At 37.4% G+C, this 25,730-nt stretch overlaps 3 protein-coding genes, 1 long non-coding RNA gene and 2 pseudogenes across 7 annotated transcripts; 4 read left to right on the top strand and 2 right to left on the bottom strand.

Annotated features, from left to right (window-relative positions):
* The first annotated feature begins 2,898 nt into the window (after nucleotides 1-2,898).
* On the top strand, nucleotides 2,899-7,055 carry LOC147924116 (subtilisin-like protease SBT2.1). Its single transcript, XM_087496339.1, has 10 exons — nucleotides 2,899-3,511; nucleotides 3,815-3,947; nucleotides 4,041-4,438; nucleotides 4,513-4,608; nucleotides 4,686-4,758; nucleotides 4,854-5,136; nucleotides 5,227-5,552; nucleotides 5,638-5,908; nucleotides 5,995-6,276; nucleotides 6,433-7,055. The coding sequence occupies exons 1-10, from the start codon at nucleotides 3,291-3,293 to the stop codon at nucleotides 6,852-6,854; spliced, it is 2,505 nt and encodes an 834-aa protein (XP_087352465.1). The 5' UTR covers nucleotides 2,899-3,290; the 3' UTR covers nucleotides 6,855-7,055.
* Nucleotides 7,055-11,203, top strand: LOC147924115 (RNA polymerase I-specific transcription initiation factor rrn3-like). 2 transcript variants are annotated; one of them, XM_087496340.1, is made up of 16 exons: nucleotides 7,055-7,462; nucleotides 7,640-7,759; nucleotides 7,847-7,927; nucleotides 8,010-8,081; nucleotides 8,182-8,253; nucleotides 8,353-8,565; nucleotides 8,658-8,774; nucleotides 8,854-8,958; nucleotides 9,085-9,210; nucleotides 9,308-9,376; nucleotides 9,483-9,589; nucleotides 9,692-9,775; nucleotides 9,876-9,963; nucleotides 10,136-10,249; nucleotides 10,352-10,518; nucleotides 10,818-11,203. In XM_087496340.1, the coding sequence occupies exons 2-16, from the start codon at nucleotides 7,643-7,645 to the stop codon at nucleotides 11,077-11,079; spliced, it is 1,794 nt and encodes a 597-aa protein (XP_087352466.1). In that variant the 5' UTR covers nucleotides 7,055-7,462; nucleotides 7,640-7,642; the 3' UTR covers nucleotides 11,080-11,203. The 2 variants fall into 2 exon arrangements, with proteins under 2 accessions (XP_087352466.1, XP_087352467.1); XM_087496341.1 differs by having other exon boundaries at nucleotides 7,219-7,462; nucleotides 7,637-7,759.
* Nucleotides 11,204-11,408: 205 nt separating this feature from the next.
* Nucleotides 11,409-15,154, top strand: LOC147924114 (obg-like ATPase 1). Its single transcript, XM_087495298.1, has 12 exons — nucleotides 11,409-11,693; nucleotides 12,067-12,234; nucleotides 12,356-12,479; nucleotides 12,642-12,733; nucleotides 12,900-12,998; nucleotides 13,098-13,211; nucleotides 13,495-13,559; nucleotides 13,703-13,819; nucleotides 13,932-14,007; nucleotides 14,167-14,259; nucleotides 14,587-14,637; nucleotides 14,784-15,154. Exons 1-12 carry the CDS (start codon nucleotides 11,607-11,609, stop codon nucleotides 14,880-14,882), a joined length of 1,185 nt encoding a protein of 394 aa, XP_087351424.1. The 5' UTR covers nucleotides 11,409-11,606; the 3' UTR covers nucleotides 14,883-15,154.
* Nucleotides 15,155-15,242: 88 nt separating this feature from the next.
* Nucleotides 15,243-18,645, bottom strand: LOC147924113 (putative receptor-like protein kinase At1g30570 pseudogene; annotated as a pseudogene). The gene has a single exon (XR_015586785.1). The product of XR_015586785.1 is annotated as a putative receptor-like protein kinase At1g30570 pseudogene (transcript).
* Nucleotides 18,646-20,851: 2,206 nt separating this feature from the next.
* On the bottom strand, nucleotides 20,852-22,752 carry LOC147924112 (putative glycerol-3-phosphate transporter 3 pseudogene; annotated as a pseudogene). Its single transcript, XR_015587614.1, has 2 exons — nucleotides 22,648-22,752; nucleotides 20,852-22,548 (listed from the first exon to the last, which is right to left on the bottom strand). The product of XR_015587614.1 is annotated as a putative glycerol-3-phosphate transporter 3 pseudogene (transcript).
* Nucleotides 22,753-23,488: 736 nt separating this feature from the next.
* Nucleotides 23,489-25,159, top strand: LOC147924111 (uncharacterized). The gene is made up of 2 exons (XR_015586015.1): nucleotides 23,489-24,260; nucleotides 24,712-25,159. It is a non-coding gene; the product is annotated as an uncharacterized LOC147924111 (long non-coding RNA).
* Nucleotides 25,160-25,730: the final 571 nt, after the last annotated feature.

Here is a 25,730-nt window from a genome sequence, read left to right as displayed (position 1 = left end):
GTTTCTATATACTCAAAATTAACGCCACGTAGTTTTATTTTTAAGGAAACGGGGTGATGTCTAATAGACATTGTGTTCAATCTTTTTGTATATACAGTATAAACTTCTATAAATTAATACTCGATAAATTAGTAGTCTCTATAAATTAATATATTTCTTCAGTCCTAACTTGGGATTGTTGTAATTTTGAATACAATTCGATAATATAATAAGATAATAATACTTTTTTTAAATCATGTGTAAATATATGGTCTCATCAATAGTATAAATTAATAATTATATAAAATTATCTAAATATATGTATATATATACATATAAATTTTTATTAGAGTTCATTTTTATTTATTTGATGTATAAACATCTTTGATCAATATCTTCAAAACATGATAATTGTTATTTTCTTTGTAATTGATTTTATAAAAATATCATTTATAGTAATTAAATCTTATTTTAAATTCTTTTTTATCAAATTAGGAAGTCTCTCTATCGATAAACTAAAACCTCTATAAATTAATAGATTTTCATGGTCCCGATATTATTAATTTATAGAGGTTTTACTGTACTATAGTTTTGTATCATAGGGGGGAAAGTACAGTGTGAGAAACATTTAGATCGGTTTGCTTTGGTGACAATCCGTTTTATTTTCTAAGACGGTTATGAGAAACAGAAGAAAAATTCAAATTGAAGGACCAACTAAACATATAATTGAGACTCAATCTATACGAATAAAAGACTCAAACTACAACTCATCTCATAAGAGGATCAAATCGACACAAGGTTTTAAGATTTAGAAGGATACCAACAAACAACAAATCAAGTTCAGAGTTTCAAATGAAAAAACATGCATGCTGTTCTTAGAAGCCAATCACTTGGACTTTGGCACCTTAGGTGCTCGCACCTTAGGCTCTAGCACTAGCACCTTAGGAGGGTTTAACAAGTTACGAGATGATGATTTATTAGACTCTTCAAGTGACCATTGGCTTAGAAGTCAATCACTTGGACTTTGGCACCTTAGGTGCTCGCACCTTAGGCTCTAGCACTAGCACCTTAGGAGGGTTTAGCAAAATACGAGACGATGATTTATTAGACTCTTCAAGTGGTAGATATAATTTCCACAGAACTTCACCTATTTAATTAATTGTAAATGAAGCACTATGTTCATGCCATTTTTAAATGTAGATGATTCAGAAAATTATGATGAACAAGTTTTCGACTGTAGTAGTCAAGAAAAATGGTTGACATACAAATTTATTATATAAGCAAACAGAATTTATAATCACAAACAGCTATTAATAACATAACAACAACAAAAATTATTACAAATTTACATCAAATAAAAAAGTTCAGTGCGGTCTACCGCGGGTTAGTACCTAGTTGTCTTTTAATGGGCTTAATCTTTTTGTATATCCATATACTATAGTTTTGTATCATATCATGGTAAAATGTTATGTTCTTAATGTATACGTTAAAAGTTTCATACTTTATTTATGTTCACTGCCATAGCCAGCCCATTCATAAAGCAGCCAAAACATTTGCTTTAGGCCACACAATATAATAAATATTTTAGGAAAAGATTTTAAAATGTTTGGATATGTCAGCTGGTCATGTATTGTGCAATTATATTGAATATCTTGGGTTTGAATCTCTAATCCCTGCAGTTTCTTCATTTTTTCATTTTTCTTTTACATTTTTTTTTGTTTCTTTCTATTTTGCTGGAGTAGTTGAATTTCTTCTATTAATTTGTTATTTTTTGGTTTAATTCCCTTTTTAACAATAAAATCTCAAAATACTTGATTTAGTTTGGCTACTATATATTATAATATTTAATAAAGTATTTGATTTAACTTGGCTATTAGATTGTATTACACTGTTAAAGTATTTAATAAAATTTTAAATGTTTTTCACTATATTTAAGTATTTTAGTAAAAAAAAGTTATTAGTTTTTATATGAAAAATCAAATTAGTGAAATATGCTTTAGGCCACCAAAATTCAAGGATCGGCCCTGCTCATTGCTTAATTCAACTGTTCTTGTCTTTCAACCATCTTTGTGTTTTCCATTACAAGGGTGAAGGATCCAATGCTAGTGAACGAAAGCAATTATATACCATAAAAGAAGTGACTTTTTAGGTGTTGATATGAGTTGAAAACCAAAGCAGAAGATGATGGTGAATTAGTGACTATAGAATCCATTATGTTCTTGCTAAGAAAAGGGGTTCCAACGGTTAAAACAATGATGTAAAGGGAGTTTAATGAGTCATGACTCGTGTTAATTAAAAGGTTAAAAAGTATAAGTTGGACCTACTTCTTTTGATGAGGTGAAAATCATTGCTCTATAGCTTTTAATCCTCATCTCATGTGTGTGTTTCTAGAATATAAAGCTCACACAGCTTATTCTCGATCGTTGTCGCAGATAATTAAGACAAAAGTCACAATACTTAAATCTTTGTTTATATTTGTTCATATGCTGCCGACTGCCGAGGGATAAATAGATTTTGGTCTTAATCGTTCTAGATAAATCCGTTACGGTGCCATTGGCTTTGGTGTAGTGGCCGAAAATGGTCAAAGAAGGGTCACGGATGCTTTGTTAAGGAGAAAACAAAAGCGACTTCTCATAGAATATCTTACCGTTGGAAAATACAACAAAACGTCACCTAAAAGATAAAAGACAAACCAAAGAATTTTGAAGTACCAAAAGACTCAAACTTTTTAGATATGAACACTTTCACTTGTTTTATAACCCATTAAGCAGGACATCAAAACGCAACCTTTTGATTAATGGTAGTACAATTGTGCAAATCAACAAGAAGTGGGGTTTTGGAATTTGTTTTTTTTCTGGTACTTATGTGTATGTGTGCCAAATAAATGAATATATCTATAATTGTTTCATATAAAAACACTTGAGAATGATGAATATTGAAGGGGTGCTATACAGATGCATTATAAAGCATAAACACACTTGGAAACAATAAGAAACTACAAGTGAGAAGTTAAATTAAAAGTCTTCCACCGATCTTTGCAGTTTGCATTAATAATAAAAACATTCAGAAACCGAGAACCGCTTTTTTCTTCTTTCTTCCAGCCTAAAGTACTCTGAGACCATTGTACTCTCTAAAACCCTCTTCTTAACTCTCTCTCTCTCTCTCTCTCTCTCTCTTTCTCTCTCTTCTTCCTTCTTTGCTTCTTCTGAGATACGCTTCTGCTACTCTACTATACTCCCATGGAGCTCTAATGGGTCTCTGCAATTTCCACTTTTTCCCACTTTTCTTCTGAGAATTTCAGCTCAAGAGTAATGGATGAGTCTTATCTAGTGCGTTTCGTGTTTCTGCTCTGTTTGGTTTCGTCCTCCGTGTTCTGTCTGGATGACTCTGACCAAAACGCAACCGCTTCTTCTGCTGTTTACATTGTCACTCTCAAGGACCGTCCATCTGTTCATTTCCCCGGCAGAGAATCGACGAGTAGCTCCAAACAAAGCCTTACCGCTTGTTCTTCATCCCAAAATTACAGAACATTGTATGTAAAAAAAAAGTTACCTTTCTCTTCAAAGTTTCAATTTTTATCAAAATTTCGTGGAATCGCTTGATTTTTTTTGCGGGAGGGTTTGGTCTTTTTTGTTTTTTTTTTACTAATCTTCATAGTCCGACATATGTTGAAAATTCGTCAATTTTGGGTCCCAGATTACTTGTCTCTTTATGTCTTTGGTCTTTTTCCTGAAAGTCTCAAACGGATATAAAGGCATGCTTGTTGAATTTGTGCTCCAAGTTGAAACCTTTATGCTCTAATTGATGATCCTAATCTCTTTGTTTATACATATAGGAACCGAAGTGCTTCTATTATTAGAGTTCATGATTCGTTGTTGAGAAAAGTATTGAGAAATGAGAATTATCTTAAGCTGTACAGTTACCACTATCTCATTAATGGGTTTTCAGCTGTTCTTACCCAAAAACAGGTACTCACATTGTCTTACAAACAGTATATGAATGTCTAAATGTTCATTGTTTTGAGCTCATGAGTTTCCAAACCGGGTTCTTTTCTTCTTTAGGCGGATAGACTTGCGGCTAGGGAAGAAGTGGACAATGTGGTTTTGGATTTTTCGGTTGAGAAAGCAACTACTCATACACCACAGTTCTTAGGTTTGCCTCGTGGAGCTTGGCTTCGTGATGGAGGTTATGAGTATGCAGGGGAAGGAGTAGTTATAGGGTTTATTGATACTGGAATTGATCCCACTCATCCTAGTTTTAGTGACAAAATCCTGGGGCATACATATACGGTTCCTCCTCGGTTTACTGGCGTCTGTGAAGTTACCAGTGGTTTCCCTCCCGGTTCTTGCAATAGGAAACTCATTGGAGCACGCCATTTCGCTGAGTCTGCTCTCAGTAGAGGTGTCTTGAATTCAACTCAGGACGATGCTTCACCATTTGATGGTGAAGGACATGGCACGTAAGTGTATATAAACCACTCAAATGCTAATTAACTACTAAATGGTTAAGTCTGATATTGGTTGATTTGTTCAGGCACACAGCTTCTGTTGCAGCTGGTAATCATGGGATCCCGGTGGTAGTTGCCGGTCATCACCTTGGGAATGCCAGTGGGATGGCTCCTCGTGCTCAGTAAGTCGATACCACAAAATGATATTCACTTTGGAGACAACTCGTTGAAAATTGAAGTCTTGTCTTTTCTTGTTTAGTATTGCTGTCTACAAGGCATTGTATAAGAGGTTTGGAGGATTTGCTGCAGATATCATTGCAGCCATAGATCAGGTAACTAAACTAAATATGGTACCTTTGTAAGACAAACTTTGATGAGGCGTTTTTTAGATATATTTGACATGGTTATGGATGTTTTCTTTTTGCAGGCCGCTCAAGATGGAGTTGACATAATAAACCTATCAATCACACCAAATAGACGTCCTCCTGGTATTGCTACATTCTTCAACCCGATCGATATGGCATTGTTTTCAGCTGTGAAAGCTGGGATCTTTGTAGTGCAAGCAGCTGGAAACACAGGACCAGCTCCTAAGACCATGTCTTCCTTCAGTCCATGGATCTTTACAGTAGGAGCTACATCTCATGATAGAGTATATACTAACTCGATAATCCTTGGAAATAATGTCACTGTTCCTGGAGTTGGACTCGCATGTAAGCCAATCCATCGTTGTTTATAGCTTTGCTTCTTCTTTCTTGATATCCTCCTCGACTTGACCTTACCGTTTCTCATGTTATTATTAGCTGGTACAAGAACAATGCACAAACTTATATTAGCTACACATGCGCTTAGCAATGGTACAACTGTTATGGATGCTATATATGTTGGGGAATGCCAAGATTCAAGTAGCTTCGATCAGAAGCTGGTGCAGGGAAAGATCCTCGTCTGCAGTTATACTGTCCGATTCATATTAGGTGTCTCAACCATTAAACAAGCCTTAATAACAGCTAAGAACTTAACAGCAGCAGGCCTTGTCTTCTATATAGATCCTTCCGCCACTGGTTTTCAGATGACTTCAACTCCAATGGATATCCCGGGAATTCTAATCTCCTCTCCTCAAGATTCTCAGGTATAATCAAAATCTTTAACTGCGAAGTAGTCTATTACACTCTGAACAGGATTGTAACTTACTTCTTCCTATTGTCTACATGCAGGCTTTACTACGGTACTACAATTCTTCTCTGGTGAGGGAAAATGGTTCAGGCAAAATTGTTGGATCTGCGTCAGCTGCGAGAATTGTTGGTGGCATGAAGCCTACCTATGGCATTACAGCTCCTAAGGTCATGTACTTCTCTGCTAGGGGACCTGACCCAGAAGATGATTCTTTCGTTGATGCTGATATAATGAAACCCAATATAGTAGCTCCCGGAAACGCTATATGGGGCGCTTGGAGTCCTCTCGGCATTGGTACAACTGATTTCCAAGGTACACATATTCTCATTTCTCCTTATAACATTTCCCATTCTGTGTTTCTACTAGTCTTTTTGAGCTCTTATATTGGCAATATCTAGGTGAGCGTTTCGCTATGGAATCAGGGACAAGCATGTCTGCTCCTCATGTAACAGGTATTGCGGCGCTCATCAAGCAGAAGTTCCCACATTTCACTCCTGCAGCCATTGCATCCGCACTTTCAACAACAGCTTCTCTATCAGACAGAAAGGGTCAGCATATAATGGCACAACGCACTGTCTTAAACCCTGACATTAGTCAGTCCCCTGCAACACCTTTTGATATGGGTAGCGGATTCGTCAATGCAACTGCAGCTCTTGACCCTGGTTTGATTTTCGACATAGGTAAATGCTTTCTTTAACCCCCAATGCTCAGTTTTTTTTTTTGCTTTACCTTGAGCATATAGAAAAGGAGTGACGTTTTCACATAATAAGTTTTAAACAAACTCAATTAAATAATATGAGATCAACAACTGATATGAAGTGTTGCTGCAAATGTAGGTTACAATGAATACATGAAGTTTCTTTGTGGCATCAACGGATCATCTCCGGTTGTTCTGAACTACACTGGTGAAAGCTGCTCGGCGTACAACTCCTCCCTCGCAGCCTCTGACCTGAACCTACCTTCAGTCACAATAGCTAAGCTCGTTGGTACTCGAACAGTCCTAAGATGGGTCACTAATATTGCAACCACGGCTACAAACGAAACATATAAAGTCGGTTGGAAGGCACCGGACTCAGTCTCCGTTAAGGTCTCACCTGCCAAGTTTACAATCGGAAACGGGCAGACACGGGTCTTGACTGTTGTCCTTGGAGCGATGAAGAATGTTTCAATGGCGAGTTTTGGGAGAATTGGCCTGTTTGGAGATAGAGGTCATGTTGTTAACATTCCGGTTGCAGTCATCTACAAGATTGCTGTCTGAAAAATAGGTTGTTATATGCAGAGTTTTTTTTTTTTTTTAGTGTGATGATGAAACAAACTTGAAAGAGTTGATATTGTTTTGGAGATTAGTTAATGTATGTTTTTGTGCATTGCTTGAAAAGCGTTAGAGAGATTTTGTAGTTTGTAAATGTGTTTGGAATGATGAAGTTTGTTGAATTAAATCTAATCCACTCTTTTGATTCTTGTTTCTCCGATTTGACTTTGATCGTTATGGGTTAGTACCAAGATCGAGTCCTAGACAGGCGGACCTTTCTTGTTGAATCTTGAGCTTTGTTTCCGGGAGTAACAAACACTGAATATAAAAGTCAAATACAAATACACGGGGTATTTTCGTCATTAGCTTTAAGTATATAAAGAAGAGTTAAAGGTTATTTCGAGGGTTTAGCGGATCCATCGAACTTGTCTATTTGTTCTTCCTCTGCCTCCTTAGCCCACACAGAGAAGACGTTGGAGAATCACACAAGCTTAACCCTCTAACGTTTTCGAGGGTTCGTATAAATTTTTGAAATTTTGGCGAAATTTGCTATCTTCTGGTACCTGAGGCTGCATAGCTAAAGTGAAGCAGAGCGAGTACAATTGATCATCGTTGTGAGTTGTCTAAACTTTTTTTTTTTATAGTGGAATTTGGTTTTCGATTTCAACACCATGCGTTCGTTTCCTGGCTTAGAAGCAAATTGTTAGGATTCGTTATTCCCCATTTGAAAAAATCTATTTTACTTTTCTACTCTGCGTATTGTGATGGATTGTTATGTTCATCATTAGTAGATAATGGGAGCACAAGCAGTTCTGAGTGTTCCTTTCTGCTCAAATCCTGTGGAAAACACTGAATATAGTGACACACAGTTGGTGCATGCCGTTAGAAAAGCGCTTGCATCTGTCCAAAATGTGAGTATTGCAGATCTTCCAAGCACACAAAAGTATATATATGCGTGTTTGTGTTCTTTAAAAGTGTTTTCTTTTCTCAAAATTCAGGGGGATACCGACCATTATACTCAGCTTATTGGAATGATGTACCCTAAATATTCTGATTTCGATGCAGTGGTGCAGCTTGAGGTGTGTTCCTTTTCCCTCCCTCATTATGACAATCAATTCTTGTTTTGAGTTTGTCGTTGCTAAAAATATCTTCGTTTTGCAGACACTCTTGAAAGTTCTATCAGGATCTGTTGCTTGCATAGATGTAGTTCATCATAGAGATCTTCTTTCTACTGTAAGTTCCTTTTTTTGCATGAGCTTATAGTTGAATCCATATAATTTTAATCGTTGTTTGATACAGATCCTCTGAATTTAATCCCATTTATTGTGATTAGATTTTTACAATGAGCTTGTGGAATCATAGACCTAACGTTATGGATGCATTGGTGGACCTAATCATATCACTGGTACACAGCTCAGCAGCTACCCTTCATTTCAATGAATATATATATATAATCTAGTTGAAGAGATTAACATTTTGTGCTTTTGTTGTTTCCCATCATTAGGCCGTTACTAGTGGGAAATATCTGGACCTTTGTTTGAATATGCTCGTAAGTAATTTCATTCCACCTCCTTCTGTGACGGATGAAAAGAAGGAGGAAGTTCATTTGCGGGTGCATGAAGCCCTTCACAAGATTTCTTATCTAATTCCTCTTGCTCCCTCGAAATTAGCGCCTATACTTGCGCAGAGAATGCCTAAAATTCACATTAAGGACTCTGTAAGCTCTTTTGTTTTGGGTTAAAATATAGACAATGTAACAGTGAGTTTATATCGTCGGTTAAAATTGAGAAATATCTTATTTTCTTGTAGTTTATAGTGACATTGACATATGTGGATAACCTGTTGAAGTTGGAGAATAGCCCACTCGGAAAAGTTGTTGGCAGCATGATTTTTATGGTGGTGATGGAGAGGTTGCGAGATTTGGATGTAAGTAGATGTAAATTTGTCTATACAAATGTAGGCAGTAAGTTAAGTGAGTGAATGATATGCTAAAGCATCTTTGTAGTTGGAAATTGGATCGGATGATATTCTCCAAGATGACTCTAATAGAGGCATGTTTGATATGGAACTTGAATATGCAGTTGAAAGCACTATGAATGAAGGAGACGAGGTATTTTTTGCTATCTATGCAGAGTTGCTAGATTACAAGATGCCATTTTTTTAACTGTGAAATGTTGGACATGACCTCTGCTTTCCTGGTGAAGCCATCATTTATAAATTTGATACTTTTTTACAGTTTCAACTAGGGGCTTTATATCAATATACTTCACATGGAAATGTAGTCTCTGATCTGTTGGACAAATTGATGGTCCGATCTTTTAAACATCTCAAATTTTGTCAAAACTCTGGTCGGTTGGATGAGGTATGGCACCAAATGGTACTTCATCAACATATTTTTTTCTTTCCTTTGTGGTAGATTAATTAATCCTTTGGTGGTTCTGTTTTTCATTTTGACGTAGGTTTTTGAAATCCTCTTTGAGTCGTTTGAGAACTATATTCTGAACACGTGCAAAACAAAATTTTCACAGGTAGGAATCAAAGCTATCACCTTACATACTATAAAGTTCGTCATTGTAGGCTTTGTAGCACTCTAGTTGATTCTCGGCATTAGACTCACTTTACTTACATCTGCAGTTTCTGATGTTCTATGCGTGCTCGCTAGATCCTGAAAATTGTGGTGTAAAATTTGCCAGTAAGCTGTTGGAGATATATCTCTCCAGCAACACAACTCGACTTAATAGGCGAGTTCATCTTATTCTTTGTGGTAAAGATTACTCTGCATGATAATACTCTTTCTAATCACCACTTGTTTATGCTTTTGTTTTCTCCCTGTACTTTAACAGGATGAGTGCAGTGTCTTATCTAGCTAGCTACTTGTCTCGTGGAAAGTTTTTGCCTCCTTCTTTTGTTGCTAGCATGTTGAAAAGGTACAAAGAGAGATTGTTAAAACCGGAAAAAATATAATTGTTTGATCTGATTCAAGTTTCACTTTGTTGTAACATAGTTTCACTTTTGCTGAAATCCTAGATTGGTGGACGAGTGTGCGGAATATTGCAGAACATGCAACGATGGTATGAAGCCAAAAGCACACCAAGTGTTCTATTCTGGATGTCAGGTATAATTCAAGTTTAAGACCATCTAATGACTTTTTATTCCATAAGAAATCTTCTGTTTTATTATTGACGTCTCTAGTTACTAATCCTTTTTAATATTCTTACCCTTACCAGAAGCTTATCGGCGTTTGGAATCATGTATAACTTAAAGTTGTTACTTTTCTGTGATTGTAGGCAATCTTGTATGTCCTATGTTTCCGTATGAGATCCATCCTGGACATTCCTCGCTTTCAGTCGCTGCTTACACCATTGGAGTCGATTTTATGTCACAAACTAAACCCATTGATGGTGACTAACGCTTAATGATTTTCTTGTCATAGCTCAACTGTTATTTTAAGTGGTCTTAACTCCCATGCATTAAGCTGAACCTTTCGTTTTGTTTGTGAACAGGTGTGCCTTCCGTCTGTAGTTTCCGAGTTCCTTAAACAAGCGAAAACTGGTGGTCTGTTTGTTGTCTCAGAAGCCTTCAATTTCGATGACCTACAGGAGTCTGAACTCTCTCGTGCTTTTGGTGGCTTTGAAAGGCTTGACCCGTGCTTGTTGAAAAAGTCTAGCAGGTTTACTCTCTTTACTCTTAGATATATTTTTCTCTTCCGAAGTAAATGCAAATCAATATGAGAATCTTATACAAGTTTCTTGACTCACTGGATGAATTTGATGCAAATTCTACTGCATATATCTTAATTGCAGTCTTTAAATGACATTAGTTGTCAAACAAATGATAGAATTGAAAAATACTAAAGTCATTGAAAACTATGTTTCTATATGATAAAATGTCTGATGAATCAAAGTAGTTGCATTACATGCATAGGTTTTACTCTCTTTCTCACACGTTTTATCTTGTCAATTCTTGAAGCTTAATCTCCCCGCACTTCAACTTATGGTCAGAGGTGAAAACGACTTATTACGACGATGATGAGGTCGTAGTGAATGAAGATGCAGAGACAGAGACTGCAGAGACTGAGGAGGACTGCGACGATGTCGATGACGTTGAACATGATAAGGAGGAGATGTCTATAACTCCTAAATACTCTTTCATGCGAGAAACAGAGAGGCTCTTAAAGATGCCTTCAAGAATCAGACCATCCACTAGTCCTCCTGAATCCTTCTTAATCTAGTGGAGAGAAGAGGGAATGCAATTTTGCAAATTAGGTTTCTTATTACAATCTCTTATAGTTAATGTGATGTGCTTTTGTAGGAAAATTTTGAATGACATATCTATGAAGTAAAAATTGACTCAAACTAATTCAATCTTTTGATACGGTTACCTAACTTAATTTGGTTTAATTATAAGCTGAAATGGCCATTTAACTTAATTTGGTTTTGGGTTCAATTTGGTTTACTTTTGTCCACAATCGGTTAATTATAGAAGCTAGCTCTTAATTTTTGTAAATGTCACGCAATTGGTTCGAGTTAAACCGGGAAGTGTCCCGCAATGGTTCGAGGTAAACCGGGAAATGTCTCTCCGATTTAGACCGGTCAGTGAACCAGCTGACCCAGTCTCCACTTTAACCTCACTACCTCTCTTCTCAGCATCGGCGTCTCTTGTAGCTTTCTTCTACTTTGTTTAATTCAGCAAAAACCCTAAGAGAATCTATCTCTCAGCTCCGCTTCACTTTCAAGCTCGACACTTTTTGGGAAAAAGATGCCTCCGAAAGCCAAAGCTAAAGAAGCAGGTCCCGTAGAGAGGCCTATTCTTGGCCGTTTCTCTTCTCACCTCAAGATCGGAATTGTAAATTCTTCATCTCTCTCTCTCTTCATCTTTGCTTTTTTTTTTCTTCTTTAGAATCCAAGTTGATTCATTTCGAATGGTGAATAGATGATTTGCTAATCGCAATACTTTTTTATCCATAAAAAGTGTGTTTTTGATTTCTTCTGAGTTTTGCTTGGTGGAGATCTATTAACTCATACAGAGGAGTGATGCATGAGTATATTGTTAGTTTCGTTGTGTCTGTCACTGTGCTCTTGTAGAAACTGCTTCTTTGATACAGTGATTAAGTTTGATTGTAGAATTCATGGTTGATATGATGATGATGATGATGTTGAGAATCATGGCTTGTAACTCACCATGGGCTTTTTCTTTTTGTGTTTGTGGCATCGTACAGGTTGGATTGCCAAATGTTGGGAAATCTACTCTTTTCAACACGCTTACAAAGCTTTCAATTCCAGCTGAGAATTTCCCCTTTTGTACCATTGAGCCTAATGAGGCACGTGTGAATATCCCTGATGAGAGGTTCGATTGGCTTTGCCAAACGTTAAAGCCAAAGAGTGAGGTAAGTTTTGTAGCTTTAGTTCATGACTTGCTGTTAGGCAAGAGATTTTACTACCTGAATTTACTCCCATGAATGGGGCATGTTGTTCAAGCTGACTTCTGTCTATTGTGAATACCTCCAGGTTCCAGCTTTCTTGGAAATTCATGACATTGCTGGGCTTGTTAGAGGAGCTCATGAAGGACAGGGACTTGGAAACAACTTCTTGTCCCATATTCGTGCTGTTGATGGAATCTTTCACGTTTTACGTATGAGTCTATCCTTCTTTTTCTTTCTTTCTCCTAGTGCCAACTTTGTTTTTAGTTTGATGCATGGTTGAAATTAGACTGCACATGCTGCTTCTGCTGTATTGAGCTCCTGAAGGAGAGAGACTGGTTAAAAACTTTTGTATTTTTTTCTTCTCTATGCAGGTGCTTTTGAAGATGCTGATATTATCCATGTCGATGATATCGTTGATCCCGTTAGAGATTTGGAGACCATTACTGAAGAGTTGCGGCTAAAGGTAAATCAAATCTCTTAACAGATATTGACTGGGATATCTCCGAACTCGTGAAATCCATTTTGCGTGTATTAATGCAGTTGTCTATAGTTTGTATCAGTTGGATCTTGTTATTCATTACATCCATTTTTGTTTTGGTTTCATACTGAATTCTTTGGTGGGACTTTAGGATATTGAATTCGTTGGAAAGAAGATTGATGATGTCGAGAAGAGCATGAAGAGGAGCAATGATAAGCAGCTAAAAATAGAACTTGAGCTCTTGCAAAAGGTATGCTTATGACTTGACAACCATGCAGTCTTGTTCTGTGAATGTTACTGGTGATTGATTATTTATTGGCCGAAAAATGACTGTATCTCTCTGGTATAGGTAAAAGCTTGGCTGGAAGATGGAAAAGATGTCCGTTTTGGGGACTGGAAAACAGCTGATATCGAGATTTTGAACACTTTTCAATTGCTTTCTGCTAAGCCCGTTGTTTACTTGGTGAGTAGTCTTGAATCTTGATCTCTTTCTGTAACTGTCGTTTCTATTTTTTGCTTCTTTTTGATATCTAAGTCGGCAATTTTGTTCCAACAAATTTTTTTGGGTCAGTTTGCAAAATGTAAAGGCATACTGTCTATTTTTTGTACTGTTTGCTTGCAAATTAACCAAAATGTATTCATTAACCTTTGCTGATCCTTATGTTTTCATGTTTGTTTCAACTAAATGTCTCATAGAGGCAAGTTGTTTGTTGTGATAACTGATTGCTCTCGAATTTGAATTACAGATTAATATGAATGAGAGAGACTACCAGAGGAAGAAAAACAAGTTCTTGCCGAAGATTCATGCCTGGTACTTATATATATCCCTTCACAAACTTTGTTAAAACATTCTTTCCCCTCTGTTGCTGCAAAAGTTTCTTTATGGCGGTGTGCTGACACGTTTACTTACCTTAATATACTTTCTCTAACTAAATATGCTTCATCGTCATGTAGGGTTCAAGAACACGGTGGTGATACTATGATTCCTTTCAGTGGTGTTTTTGAAAGGACTCTTGCTGATATGCCCCCAGATGAAGCAGCAAAGTATTGCGAGGAGAACAAACTGCAAAGGTTAGTAATAAAAGAATGTCATAGCCTTCCTGCAAAGGAATAGTTGCTCCTGAAAAAGATTTTCTTCATGAACCTGTTAATTTGAATCTAATAGTCATTGCTGCGGTTACAGTGCTCTTCCGAGGATCATCAAAACTGGATTTTCAGCCATTAACCTCATATATTTCTTTACAGCAGGGCCTGATGAGGTATTAACAATTCCACTTTACTAGTAACTTACTTGGCTTCACCCCATACTGTTATGAGCTATCTGATAGTGTATGGTCAGTGTAAAGTGTCAAGTAAGATATATTTGCTGGAATTTGATTGTTTATAAATACATCTATCAATGATATTTTGATTTTCAGGTGAAGTGCTGGCAAATCCGACGGCAGTCAAAGGCTCCACAAGCTGCAGGGGCCATTCATACTGATTTTGAGAGAGGATTTATTTGTGCTGAGGTTTGCCTTCTCGTTTCTCTTGAATCTTGGTCAATTCACTATTTGATATCCCTTTCCCTCGGTTTTTTGATGATTCGTTCTGTTAAATAGTTTATATATTCTTTATTATGTTTTCCCCGACATAAACAAGGCTTGCATATTCTCATATTCATCTTTGTATTGATTTACTAGTAATTGTTTGGATCTATTTAGGCCTGTAGATATCAAAGCAGAATCCTAATACAAACCATATATAGATTCATCACTTTCAGAAACCAATCAATTGTTTACCTGATTTGTCTAGTTTGAAATTCGATGTGATTTATTCCATTATTGTTAATTTCACAGGTCATGAAATTCGAGGATCTCAAGGAACTCGGCAATGAACCTGCTGTCAAGGTACTTGTCTATGATTCCCTTTCCTTTAAAAACAGACATGATATAATCCTCGTTGAAAATGGCATTGTTAAATTAATCGCTTGCTGAAGAAAATTCTCTATGGTTCACTGTATTGTTCTGATTTACAATCCTTTCAACTAATGCAGGCTGCAGGAAAGTACAGACAGGAGGGGAAAACATATGTTGTTCAGGACGGCGATATCATTTTCTTCAAGTTCAATGTTTCTGGTGGTGGGAAGAAATGAGACCCATCTGTCTACCTATTCGCGGTGTTCTCTCTGGATCTGAAAGCTTTATCCAGTTCCGAGAGAGGAACCGAACTGTATTTTCTGTTCTGAAAGTTACAGTTTTTGAGTGGCTTTAGCAAACAAAAAAACTATTTTGTAACTCTTGTTCGGTTGTTCCTTTTACTTTTCAGCTTAGCTAAGACATATGTTTTACCTTGAGACAGAGTATTAAGCCTACTACTATATCGTTTACAACTCTTTCCAATAAGTTTTTCTCCACTTTTTCAAAACTTTCTGTGATATGTATCTTCTGTTGATCATACAAACCAGTCTATCATCGCTCAAGTTCAGAGACTAAATGGAAACAAATGGAGAAAATGAGAAACAAAATCAATACCTTAAAGAATAATTATATTTGCAAATGTCACGATATTACAAGCTCCATTACTAAGAGCTCATGAATAGAAAGATCATATAACAAATTAAAACAAAAGAACAAAAGAATTATTTTGGCGTTGGTCAAACCAATTGCTTCCTCTACGCTAAGTTGTGAAGAGTTGATCCTGTTTGGCTCTTTTCAGTTTCTGAGGAATCTTGAATGGAAGAAGCAGGAAGAGTAAAGCTCTCTGGCGTTTCTTCTAAAGCTTGGCTGCTCGAAAACGAGTTTTCTCCATTCTGTTTGCGCAGCCAAGCTTCATGAAGCTGCAAAACATACTCCAAGCTCCACAAAACTTCTCCCATCATTGGCCTGTTCTTCCCTTCATCTGCTAAGCACTTCTCTGCTATCTCCCCATACTTCTCCAACGACTCAGGACTATAGATTCCCCTCAGATTCGGGTCGATGATGGACTCGAGAGATCTCTGTTTTTGCCAGCTTAAAGCCCATTCGGCAAGGTTGATCTGGTCTTTAGGCAAAGTCGGGTTTATAACAGCTCTAGCACAAACAGCTTCGAACAACACAACACCAAAAGAGTAAACATCTGACTTCTCTGTTAACTGTTGCCTTCTAAAGTACTCAGGATCAAGATACCCGAAACTTCCTTTCACAGCTGTACTGACATGAGTATGGTCCATGGACGGTCCAGCTTTCGACAGCCCAAAATCAGACATCTTTGCCACAAAGTTCTCGTCTAGTAGTATGTTTGTTGTTTTAACATCTCTGTGGATGATTCCTCTCTCAGAACCTGTGTGAAGGTAATGCAATCCTCGCGCAGAGCCTATACAAGCTTCAAGACGTTGCTTCCATGATAACGGAGGAAGATTGCTTCCAAATAGATGACTCCTCAGAGTTCCATTTGCCATGTATTCATAAACCAAGATCATCTCATTGTGCTCATCGCAGAACCCGATCAAAGACACAAGATGCCTATGCCTAAGTCTTGAAAGCATCACGATTTCAGTTTCAAATTCAGCAAGTCCTTGCTGAGAATGTGGGGTGGCTCGTTTTATAGCTATGAGAGTTCCATCTTCAAGCTCTCCTCTGTAGACCTTACCAAACCCTCCAACTCCAATAGCTAAACCATCATCAAAGTTCTTGGTAGCTGCACGAATCTCAGCTAGTGTAAACTTCCTACCCATTGTAGATGCCGCAAGTGTGTTCAGTCTCAGCGAGCCTCCCGTTGCTTTGGCGTTTGCAGTACTGTTATTAACATGCAAGAACAATGGACGCCACCCGGGAGGATTGTTTTTGGACTCATTTGCTTTGTTTCGCCTTTTCTTGCAGAAACATACTACCAAGATTCCCAAGAACATGACAAAGATGATAGTTGCTACACCAGCACCAACACTGATCCAAATAATCCTCATCTTTGAGTCATCTACCGAGTGACCAGTCGAATCAAACCTAATGAGATGAGCAAGATTCCCATTTTTGCTGAGCTTGAATATCTCAAGACCACTTAAAAGAGCATCAGTGCCAGAAGCACCAACAGATGTGTCAGGTCCGAGTTGAATCCAGAGAATGTCGTTCTTAGAGGAGACCGGATCAAAGTAATCTTGATAAATACCTTTGTTCTTCCCTCCCGCATGAGCAAATATATCAAAGTTACCAGCAGCCGTCTGGTTGTTTATGTATATCCTAAATATCCTCTGGTTCTGCTTATCAACAACCAGCTCGCAGAAATGAAGCCTCACCAAGTAGTCAAAATTAGGATCCACTTCAAATTTCCAAGATATGTTGAACCGTTTCTCCAAGACTTCAGTGTTCGTCATCGTCCTAGCAGTTTCATAAACAAGAAGAGGAGCCACAGGCGATTCATTAGGAAAAGCATAAGTGATATTTGAGCTGTTCTTGACATCTACACCAGCGTTCTCAATCACCATGTAGCTTGAATCTGTTTCCCATGTTCTATATAGCTTAAGATCTTGGCTTGGACCTAGCTTTGGACCACCAACGTTTAGCCTATACATAGTCTCTATCCCTCGTCCTCCCAAGCCAAGCTCCACTTCGCTTCCACCCACTTTAGTAACTGTTTCCTTGAAAAGCTTATCATCAACAGGAACTATCTCAATAGCATTGACAAAACCGAAAGACCCTTTCTGCGGTAAGAAACTTAAAACCAGTTTCCCCTGTCCGATAGGTAAAAGAAACTCTTTAACCAAGGAAGTGGCAGTAGCATTGTGACTAGAGCTTTGCAAGATTAGATTTTTATGCGCGATTTCTCCAGGGATGTTGATGTCACGCATTAGTCTCAGACCATCTGCATAGACGCTGAAGGAAGACTCATTCACATTGTGGTTCTCAATGGCGAAAGGGCTGAAATGGAGCCTGACAAAGTAATTCCCATGAGTTATACCTTCAAATGTATAGTTTAACACAGACTCGAACACAAGAGCAGTCTTATATAACTCAGAACTTGGTTTCGAAGTGGATGCAGCAGTAGTAGTAGTAGCATCAAATCCTTGCAAGGTCAAACTCTTGTTGGGAGATAAATCACCAACCCATGTTCTTCCATCTACTTCGGTTGTAGTATTTGAGCCACAATTTACAAGGAAACTCTTGGACTGAGCTTCTCCATAGGCAACAACACAAGTGAAGACTATTAACACACATATAACAAGTTCCAGAACTTTTTTCCTTAGCTTCGACATAGCCACCACTCAAAGAACCCTAAAATCACCCTTAAAATCGATCACAGCTACTGAATCTTACACCAAGAGACAATGATGTTCAACTATAGGTATGCAAAACCACTATCTAGCTCCTCCAGGAAACAAGGATTCCCCAAATGATACTCTAGCTCCTCCAGGAAACAGGGATTTCCCAAATGATGCTCTGTCTCAAGAGGACCAAAACGAGTCTCTCAAAAGCAGAAACTTGCAGCTTTTTTTGGCAAATCAATTTAAAAAATGCTGAAAATTTCTTGACAAGAAGGCAATGCAAAGGTAAACAAAACAAACCAAAGATTTCAACTTTTGTTGTGCCCCTTTTGCAGTAAGCAATCAAATAAGCTACTAGATCTGAAACACAGCCTACCAAAAAGAGAAAGAGAGTCCACAATAAGAAGTTTAAAGAAGAACAGAACAAAGTAAGAATCTTTAAGTGGAAAAAAGAAAAAAAAAACCAAATGGAGATGGAATCAAACGCAGGAAATGAGAAAGCCCAAGAAGAACACAAAGATGCTGGTTTGAACAAAAGAGGCAAATTCTTTTTGAGGGAGAAAGAAAGATGGAAAGCTGATATAGCGTTGTTATCTGGACAAAGAAGAAATGATGAACATGGGTTGTTTTGTTGGAACAGATTGGAAAATGAGAAAGAAAGAATAAACCTTTCTTTGAATATTTGTTTAAAAAAAAATATATATATATATATATATATATTTATAAGGGCAAGTGATTCTCTTCTTTTTATTATATATCCTCTGATGATCATAATTAATTAAAGTGATTTGTGTGTGTTGCTTCTTGTTTGTTTGTTTGTTCCATTTACCAAAGAGGAGGTTAAGTACGAAGAACCGCATCACCACCATTCCTCCTCTCTTTGAAGTTGATAACACTCATGTGCCAAACATTAAAAAAGAAAAACACTCATAGTAATAGTTGTTAATAACAACTACTATAATTCAGTAGCTATTACAAACTACCATTCTATTTGCCTACCAAAAACTAACATTCTATTTGACTCGAAATTTTTAAAATTTTAACGTACATTTTTCTACGTTTGAAATAACAGGAAAAAAAATATATAGTATAAATAGAGGACATGGAATAATTATCAAGTTGGCAAAAGATAAAATTTTATAAATACAATAATAAGACAATTTGGTTATTTATTTAACTATATTAGTTTTTTTCTCTCATCATTACTTATGAAGATAACTTATTGATTAGGAATTTGATTATAGTTATGTTGGAACAACATGTGACAAAACCAGAAGTTCACCAAAAAAAAAAAGTGTTACAATTGAAAAACTATTACCAAAAACAAAATCAGTCTTCTTCTCACAATATGCCAAAAATACAACACTTGAGTTTTATTTTTCCAAAAATCATACAAAAGTTTTATTTTCCAAAAATACCATAAACACAAAAAACTGATTTTTCATTAGATATTTTTTTTTTTTTTAGGCTTGGGTTAACAAATTTAAATTTAGGGTACAGTTTAAACACAAAAAACTGTATCATTCAGCAAAATTACTTAAAAAATAAATTAAAAAAAGTCTTTAGAAAACTTTTCTTAAAAAATAGAAAAGAAAAAGAAAGAAAGAAGAGAAAGAGACAAAAGATAAGAGCGGTGGGCTAAGATAATAGGTGGGGGGAAGGGGAAGTGGGTCACATGCACCTGTCCGGTTGATCATCAGCACTCATTAATAAGGTCTTAACTTCAAATTCCAGTTTTACCCTTTCTTAAACCTTCGCTTGCGTCTAGACACAGTGAGGTCCTTTTTGTATTTTTCGATATGGTTTTGGTCTCCGTACCGTCCCTAGAAGTACACTAAAAACATTTGTTCACATATCATATTCAGACAAATCACAAATCTCTCTGTACATTTTTTATTTTTGTTTTTCATTACAACATTATCTTGCTTGTTTGTTTGTCCCACTATTTTTATTTTCTTTTTATGGCTCATCCATCATATGATATATATTAGTAGTATTTTCACAAAGTTTCATTTTTATATTTGTAGGGATCGTTGGATTAGAGAGATATTTCAAAATAATTGAACCGAAGTAACCAGAGTTGCAAGTTTGGAGCCTTGAGAGAGGATAGGAATTTTTGCTTGTCTAATCTTTAACATAATCCAGAATGAGTTTGGAATAAAGCCCATTTAAGATTGTACTCCCATATTGAGATGGAAAGATTCTAGTTGTCCCAACTCCAAGTTTGTTACAAGATAGATATAGTGTCAAAAAGAGCTAATTCTACAAGACTATTAATAGTATTTGATACATATAGGAAGAAGCAGAGATATTCTTCGAAACCATAATAGAGAGAAGACTCGAGATTACTCTCTCTGAAATACTCTCTTAACCTCTTACGTGAGATATACGAAATATCTGGATAATGCCCCAAGGCTACATTTGAAAAGATGAGACAGCTAAGCTAGGTTTCTCTAACCTGTTCAGCTCCATGTCAAGTGTTAACTCTATATATACTATCACTCTATTACTCTATTTTTTTTTTATATACTATTACTCTATTAGCTCGGAACTCAAAATATGGTCGAATAGATTCTGCGTCACCGGGTGAGGTGGAGGAGATCAAGAAAGTAGAGCCCGGACCCAGTAATCTCATAGCAAACAACGTTTTGAGAGTATATGCTCATGTATCATATAGAACATATGAACATAGATGAGATGGAGAGAAGTATATGAAAGAGCTTGATGGAAACAAACTAAAAGAAGATTGCATGCATGTCAATATGCATTGCAATTGGCTTTTATGCATGTTTGGGTTCCAAGATCTTTATCGTTTTCACAAAGATTATTCTATACAATAGATAACTTCTACAAAACGTTATCCTTTTTGTGTTTACGTCACACAGACAAACCAAGAAGCTAGATTGTTTTCATTCAAACCTTAAAATGAGAATACAATTATGACAAAAGAACAAAGTCATGTAAGGGTACAAGTCAGATTGAAAAACAATAGAAACAAAAAAAAAGAGAATACAAATTTCATATGAGGACATCAATGGGAGGTCTTGACGCAGAAGCAACATCAACTTCATCTTCCTCAGATGATCCATACAACAAAGTTTTCACTTCTCCTATAATAAGGGTAGTGAGCAACAATCCAGAGATCAAAGCCGCAGTCATCAACATGTAAAACACAGCATCCCAGCTAACCGCAGCGATGTAACCTGTAAGAACTGGTCCAATCGCTGCACCAACTGACCCTGTTCCATCTATAATAGCAGTGACTGTAGCTAAAGCCCTTGCATTGCCTTTAAGCGATTTGTGAGTACCGAGATCAGCTGCAACCGCGGTTGTGATGAGAGCGTAAGGTCCATTAACAAATAATCCAGCTACGAACATGAGGATGATATTGATTGTCATTGAGACATGACCGTAGATTCTGTAGAGAAACAGAGCTGGGATAGTTAAGTAGATGAATCCTCCGGCTGTAATTGCTCTGCCGTCGAGCTGATCAGAGAAATATCCAGCTAAGATTCCTCCAACAACGCCTCCAACATCGAAGAGTGTCGATAAGTTGCCAGATGTCTCTTGTGACAAATGTTCTCCTCCTATCTCAGTCTGGCTTACGTAGAAAGGAAGCCAATAGAGGAAAGTGTAAGAGACCAATTTGGTGAAGAAGAGACAGAATGCGAAAGGAGCAACACCAGGGATTTTCCAAGCGGCTAAGAACCCGACGGCTCTTCTATCGAATCCGGTACTAATCATCCTAGAGCTTAAGAAACTCTCAGTGATGGTGTCACCGAGTCTCATTGTGGAATCAACTTCAGTACCATCTCTCTCAGCTTCAACAGCAGGAGGGTTCACAGGCAAGAATAGGTAAACCACAATGCCAAGAAACGTAATGAGCAGAGCCGGACCAACAAAAGACCATCCCCAACCAAATTTCAAAAGCCCTGTCGCAATTAAAGACCCTATGATGTTCCCAATTGATGTATGAGCACTCCATATACCCATGATAACACCTCTTCTCTTCTTATCAAACCAGTTCCCTAAAACCGCCACCACGCAAGGCCATCCAATAGACTGAAACCACCCTGCTAATGTCTGAATCGCAAGGAAGTAGTAGAAGCTATGGATATTTGCCCAAAAAGCGAATCCAAACATAGCGGTACACACTCCTGTCCCGACCATACCTATTGTTAGAAACGTCCTGAGGTCCAAACGATCACCCAAATGACCGGCTACAAACATTCCAACGGCATAAACAGAGAGGAAAGCCAAATCGATTTGTCCAAGCAACGCTGTTCCATCTGGACCATCGAAAGGAGCCCATCCACCATTCTTTGCCCCCTTGGAATGTCCGGTTGGTTGTTCAGAGAGTGTTCCTTTGACGATGCTGTTTGGCTTTCGGGTTGCGTGGAAGGCAATATAAGCGATGAAGGTCAAGACAAAGACCATCCCTTGGTATTGCTTAAAAGAGAGTTTGCCTGAACGCTTGAAACGTTCTAGGAAATGAATACCCGGTGGTTTTACTTCTTCGTAGAGGAACTCAGATGAAGTCCACGACGCCATGTCTTTAGCTTTCTTCTCACGTGACCAACAAAACCTGAACAGAGATCAAGACAACAAAAGTCAAAAAGACAAAAACAAACGAGAATCACTTACAAATATATATATATAGATTCAACACACAAATTCGAATGACCTTTGAAATATGAAGAGAAGAGAAAAGATCTCTCTACTTCTCCCCCTTCTCTCTGTTTTTTGTTGTGCAACTTAATGCTTGGCAAACTTTGGGAAGGGAAAAAGCACTACTTAATAGTTAAAGAACGTGAGAATAACTAACTTAAACTACTTAAATCTCTAAGCTCCTTTGCTGTATTTTTTTATTTGTTTGAGTTTGACTTTTGGCTAAATATGCTTCAATTTACTATCCTCCCACTTTTTCTAGTTTAAACTTCACAACATGTACGCACATACGGTGAAACCATAACTAACCATGGCAGAACAATTCAAATCAAGAATTCAGGTTTATTTGAGATAAACGAAACTATACGTTAGTACAAAGGAATATACCCCCTAAAACTTATATAATTACTCAAGAATAAAGGAAGCAGAGGAACCATATATATAGGTTGAAGAGATGTTCTAAATTATAATCGTTGAATCAGTCCTACAACTACTCTATCTTATAAATTTTGGTTTACTTATTACTCAGCCATTATAATGATTCAAACATGGAAATATTAATGTATATATTTTGACTTTTGTGATTCGTAGATATATGAATTATTATGTAGAATTAAGGTGGATAATGTAGAAAAGAATTTTTGGGATAAGGGCACAAGATAATTAAATCCTTTTATTGAATAAAATGCATAAAAATTACTATGTTTCATAACGAAACTATAGCAAAATAAGGTTTTAGTTGTTTGCTAATCGGTGCATAAATATATACCGGGCCATAAAAGAAAACAATGAAAAACTAAATGGGCCACATAAGCCCATAAGTCCAGTATATGTAAACCCTAGGTCTTGTGTATGGTATTAACCTGTGGAGGACCAAAAAAGTCTCCGCCTGTAGAGAGAGAAAAAGAGAGAGAGAGAGGGGGAAAGCGACAAAAAAAAAATTCACCGGCGGGAAGAATGGCAGAGGGAACCCCACGAGCGAAGGAGACACTCGTGGAAGATGAGGAGGCTGGGCCTTTGAGATCTGGAGTTTATGCAGAGAGCAGATCCGAACCTGTTCAGTGTACCCATAGCTGCAACTCGGTCAGGTTAGCAAAACCCACACATAACCTCATTGGTCAGGGCATCCCATTGGTCACAGCATGGTTAACTTAGCAAATCCCTCATTGGTCAGAGTATCCCATTTGTCACAGCTTGGTCAACAAAGCAAAACCCACACAGCTCCTCGGTCAAGTTAGCAAAACCCACCCATACCCACATTCTGCAACTCGGTAAAGTTAGCAAAACCCACAAAACCCACCCACATTGGTCAGGCTTGGTCAACAAAGCAAAACCCACACAGCTCCTCGGTCAAGTTAGCAAAACCCACCCATACCCACATTCTGCAACTTGGTAAAGTTAGCAAAACCCACATTGGTCAGGGCATCCCATTTGTCACAGCATGTTTAACTTAGCAAATCCCACGGTCACTGTCACCGTAGTCTAGGTATTTTTACTCACTGTATATATAATAGGTCACAGAGACACACACAGACACACCACAGCCTCCTTCTCTCATTACAACACACCACAGACACACCACAGCCTCCTTCACTCGATCTCACCCATGGATTCAGCAACAACACACAGGTAAGTTTTTCCCTGAATCGATTTTTGTTTCCTTTTTTTTGCTGAATAGTTTCAGCTTGTTTTGCTGAATCCTTGGTCTTGCTGTTTTGTGTGTTAGTTTGTTGCTGTTAGATTTCGTTTGAGAATCGATTTCCTTGTTAGTTTGTTACTGTTTTGCTTGTTTCCCGGTAGTAGTATTAATCGCTCTGTTTTGTTGCTGGCTGAATGTTTTTGGTTTTCGTTTCCTTATTTTGCTGAATCTCGCTCTTAGGTGTTTGTTTCCTTGTTCAATCAGTCTGTTTTTCCTTGTTTTTGCTGTTTCATCAATCTGGTTTTTGCTTTTGCATGTTTCCCGGTAGTAGTATTAATCGCTCTTAGGTGTTTGTTTTCTTAGGTGTTTGTTTCCTTTTCAATCAGTCTGTTTTTCCTTGTTTTTGCTGTTTTCTTAGGTGTTTGTTTTTGCTGTTTCTAGGGTGAACAAGCTGTTGTTAGAGAAAGAGGAGAGGGAGTTGATGTACCTTGCAAGGAAGGAGATGTATGAAAGCGTGGAAGAGATGTTTCCAAAGCCAGGGGAACACTTGCGTAAGCCTCCTTAGGGTGCGAGTGCCTAGGGTGCGAAAGCCTAGGGTGCCAAAGGCTTCTAAGCCAGAGTCTTCAAAAGCTGCTGAGGTACTCGACTGGACTGAGGTGTTGGTATGCCCTCCTCCTGGTAAAATCTTCTCGAGCAAAAAGAAGCTTCGCACTCTCTACCCCGAGTAAGAACAGAGTGAAGATGAAGATGAAGAAGAAGGCAGTGAAGTTTTTCTTATGCATGTTTTTTTCATTTGCAACTTTTCTAAATCTCTTAAAACCTTGACTTGAGATGAGTTGTAGTTTGAGATTTCAGATTTGTTTCTATACATTTATCTCTTTTGGGGGTTGCATGGGGTTCATGGAGCGATTAAACAATGCTGTCTAATTCAAGTATATCACTAGTTCACCACTAAATAACTTGCTAGCTAGAAACTTCTCAAGAGGATGATTGTGATCACCTTGGTAGGTCCTTACGTCGATTTTTTCCCCTACATATTTTACTTGTTAGTCAGTGAAAACAGTTCTTCGTTTGATAAGATTTTTTAATTTGACTCTCTATCTATGGAATCTACTACTCATCTGATAGAAAGAACTATATAGTACCACAAAAGTAGCCTCTGTTTCTGTTAACCAACCAAACAAATCAGAGGAAGATAGAGGAGATATCAAACTCAAATACCCAATATACCTACCAGACTTAACTAAGAATCCTCAACCGAATGGCTCCAAACTTCACATCGCTATAGAAGAATAGACCACATGTCTTTGGAGTCAATAAACGTAACTAAGAAATGGGTGTGTGGAAGACTTGTTAATGTCACAAAAGTAGCCTTACTTCTTCTATTTATCGGACATGCGGTAATGTTATAGTGATTTAGCAAATGATATCATATTTGTTAAATAAATATGTAGCTCTTT

Source organism: Camelina sativa, chromosome 17 (assembly GCF_030686135.1).
Source record: "Camelina sativa cultivar CO46 ecotype springtype chromosome 17, ASM3068613v1".
Lineage (NCBI taxonomy): Eukaryota > Viridiplantae > Streptophyta > Magnoliopsida > Brassicales > Brassicaceae > Camelina > Camelina sativa.
The sequence above is the reverse complement of the archived record's forward strand: the minus strand, read 5'-3'. Positions and strand labels throughout refer to the sequence as shown.

What these genes read in the sequence shown, in the direction of transcription:
- LOC147924116 (XM_087496339.1), top strand. Translation starts at nt 3,291, where the DNA reads ATGGATGAGTCTTATCTAGTGCGTTTCGTGTTTCTGCTCTGTTTGGTT. An exon ending in TCATTGCAGCCATAGATCAG is followed by an intron (nt 4,759 to 4,853) that starts GTAACTAAACTA and finishes TTCTTTTTGCAG; the next exon opens with GCCGCTCAAGATGGAGTTGA. An exon ending in TGGTACAACTGATTTCCAAG is followed by an intron (nt 5,909 to 5,994) that starts GTACACATATTC and finishes GGCAATATCTAG; the next exon opens with GTGAGCGTTTCGCTATGGAA.
- LOC147924115 (XM_087496340.1), top strand. Translation starts at nt 7,643, where the DNA reads ATGGGAGCACAAGCAGTTCTGAGTGTTCCTTTCTGCTCAAATCCTGTG. An exon ending in GCAAAACAAAATTTTCACAG is followed by an intron (nt 9,377 to 9,482) that starts GTAGGAATCAAA and finishes TTACATCTGCAG; the next exon opens with TTTCTGATGTTCTATGCGTG. An exon ending in ACAAACTAAACCCATTGATG is followed by an intron (nt 10,250 to 10,351) that starts GTGACTAACGCT and finishes GTTTGTGAACAG; the next exon opens with GTGTGCCTTCCGTCTGTAGT.
- LOC147924114 (XM_087495298.1), top strand. Translation starts at nt 11,607, where the DNA reads ATGCCTCCGAAAGCCAAAGCTAAAGAAGCAGGTCCCGTAGAGAGGCCT. An exon ending in CTAAGCCCGTTGTTTACTTG is followed by an intron (nt 13,212 to 13,494) that starts GTGAGTAGTCTT and finishes TTTGAATTACAG; the next exon opens with ATTAATATGAATGAGAGAGA. An exon ending in TTACAGCAGGGCCTGATGAG is followed by an intron (nt 14,008 to 14,166) that starts GTATTAACAATT and finishes TTTGATTTTCAG; the next exon opens with GTGAAGTGCTGGCAAATCCG.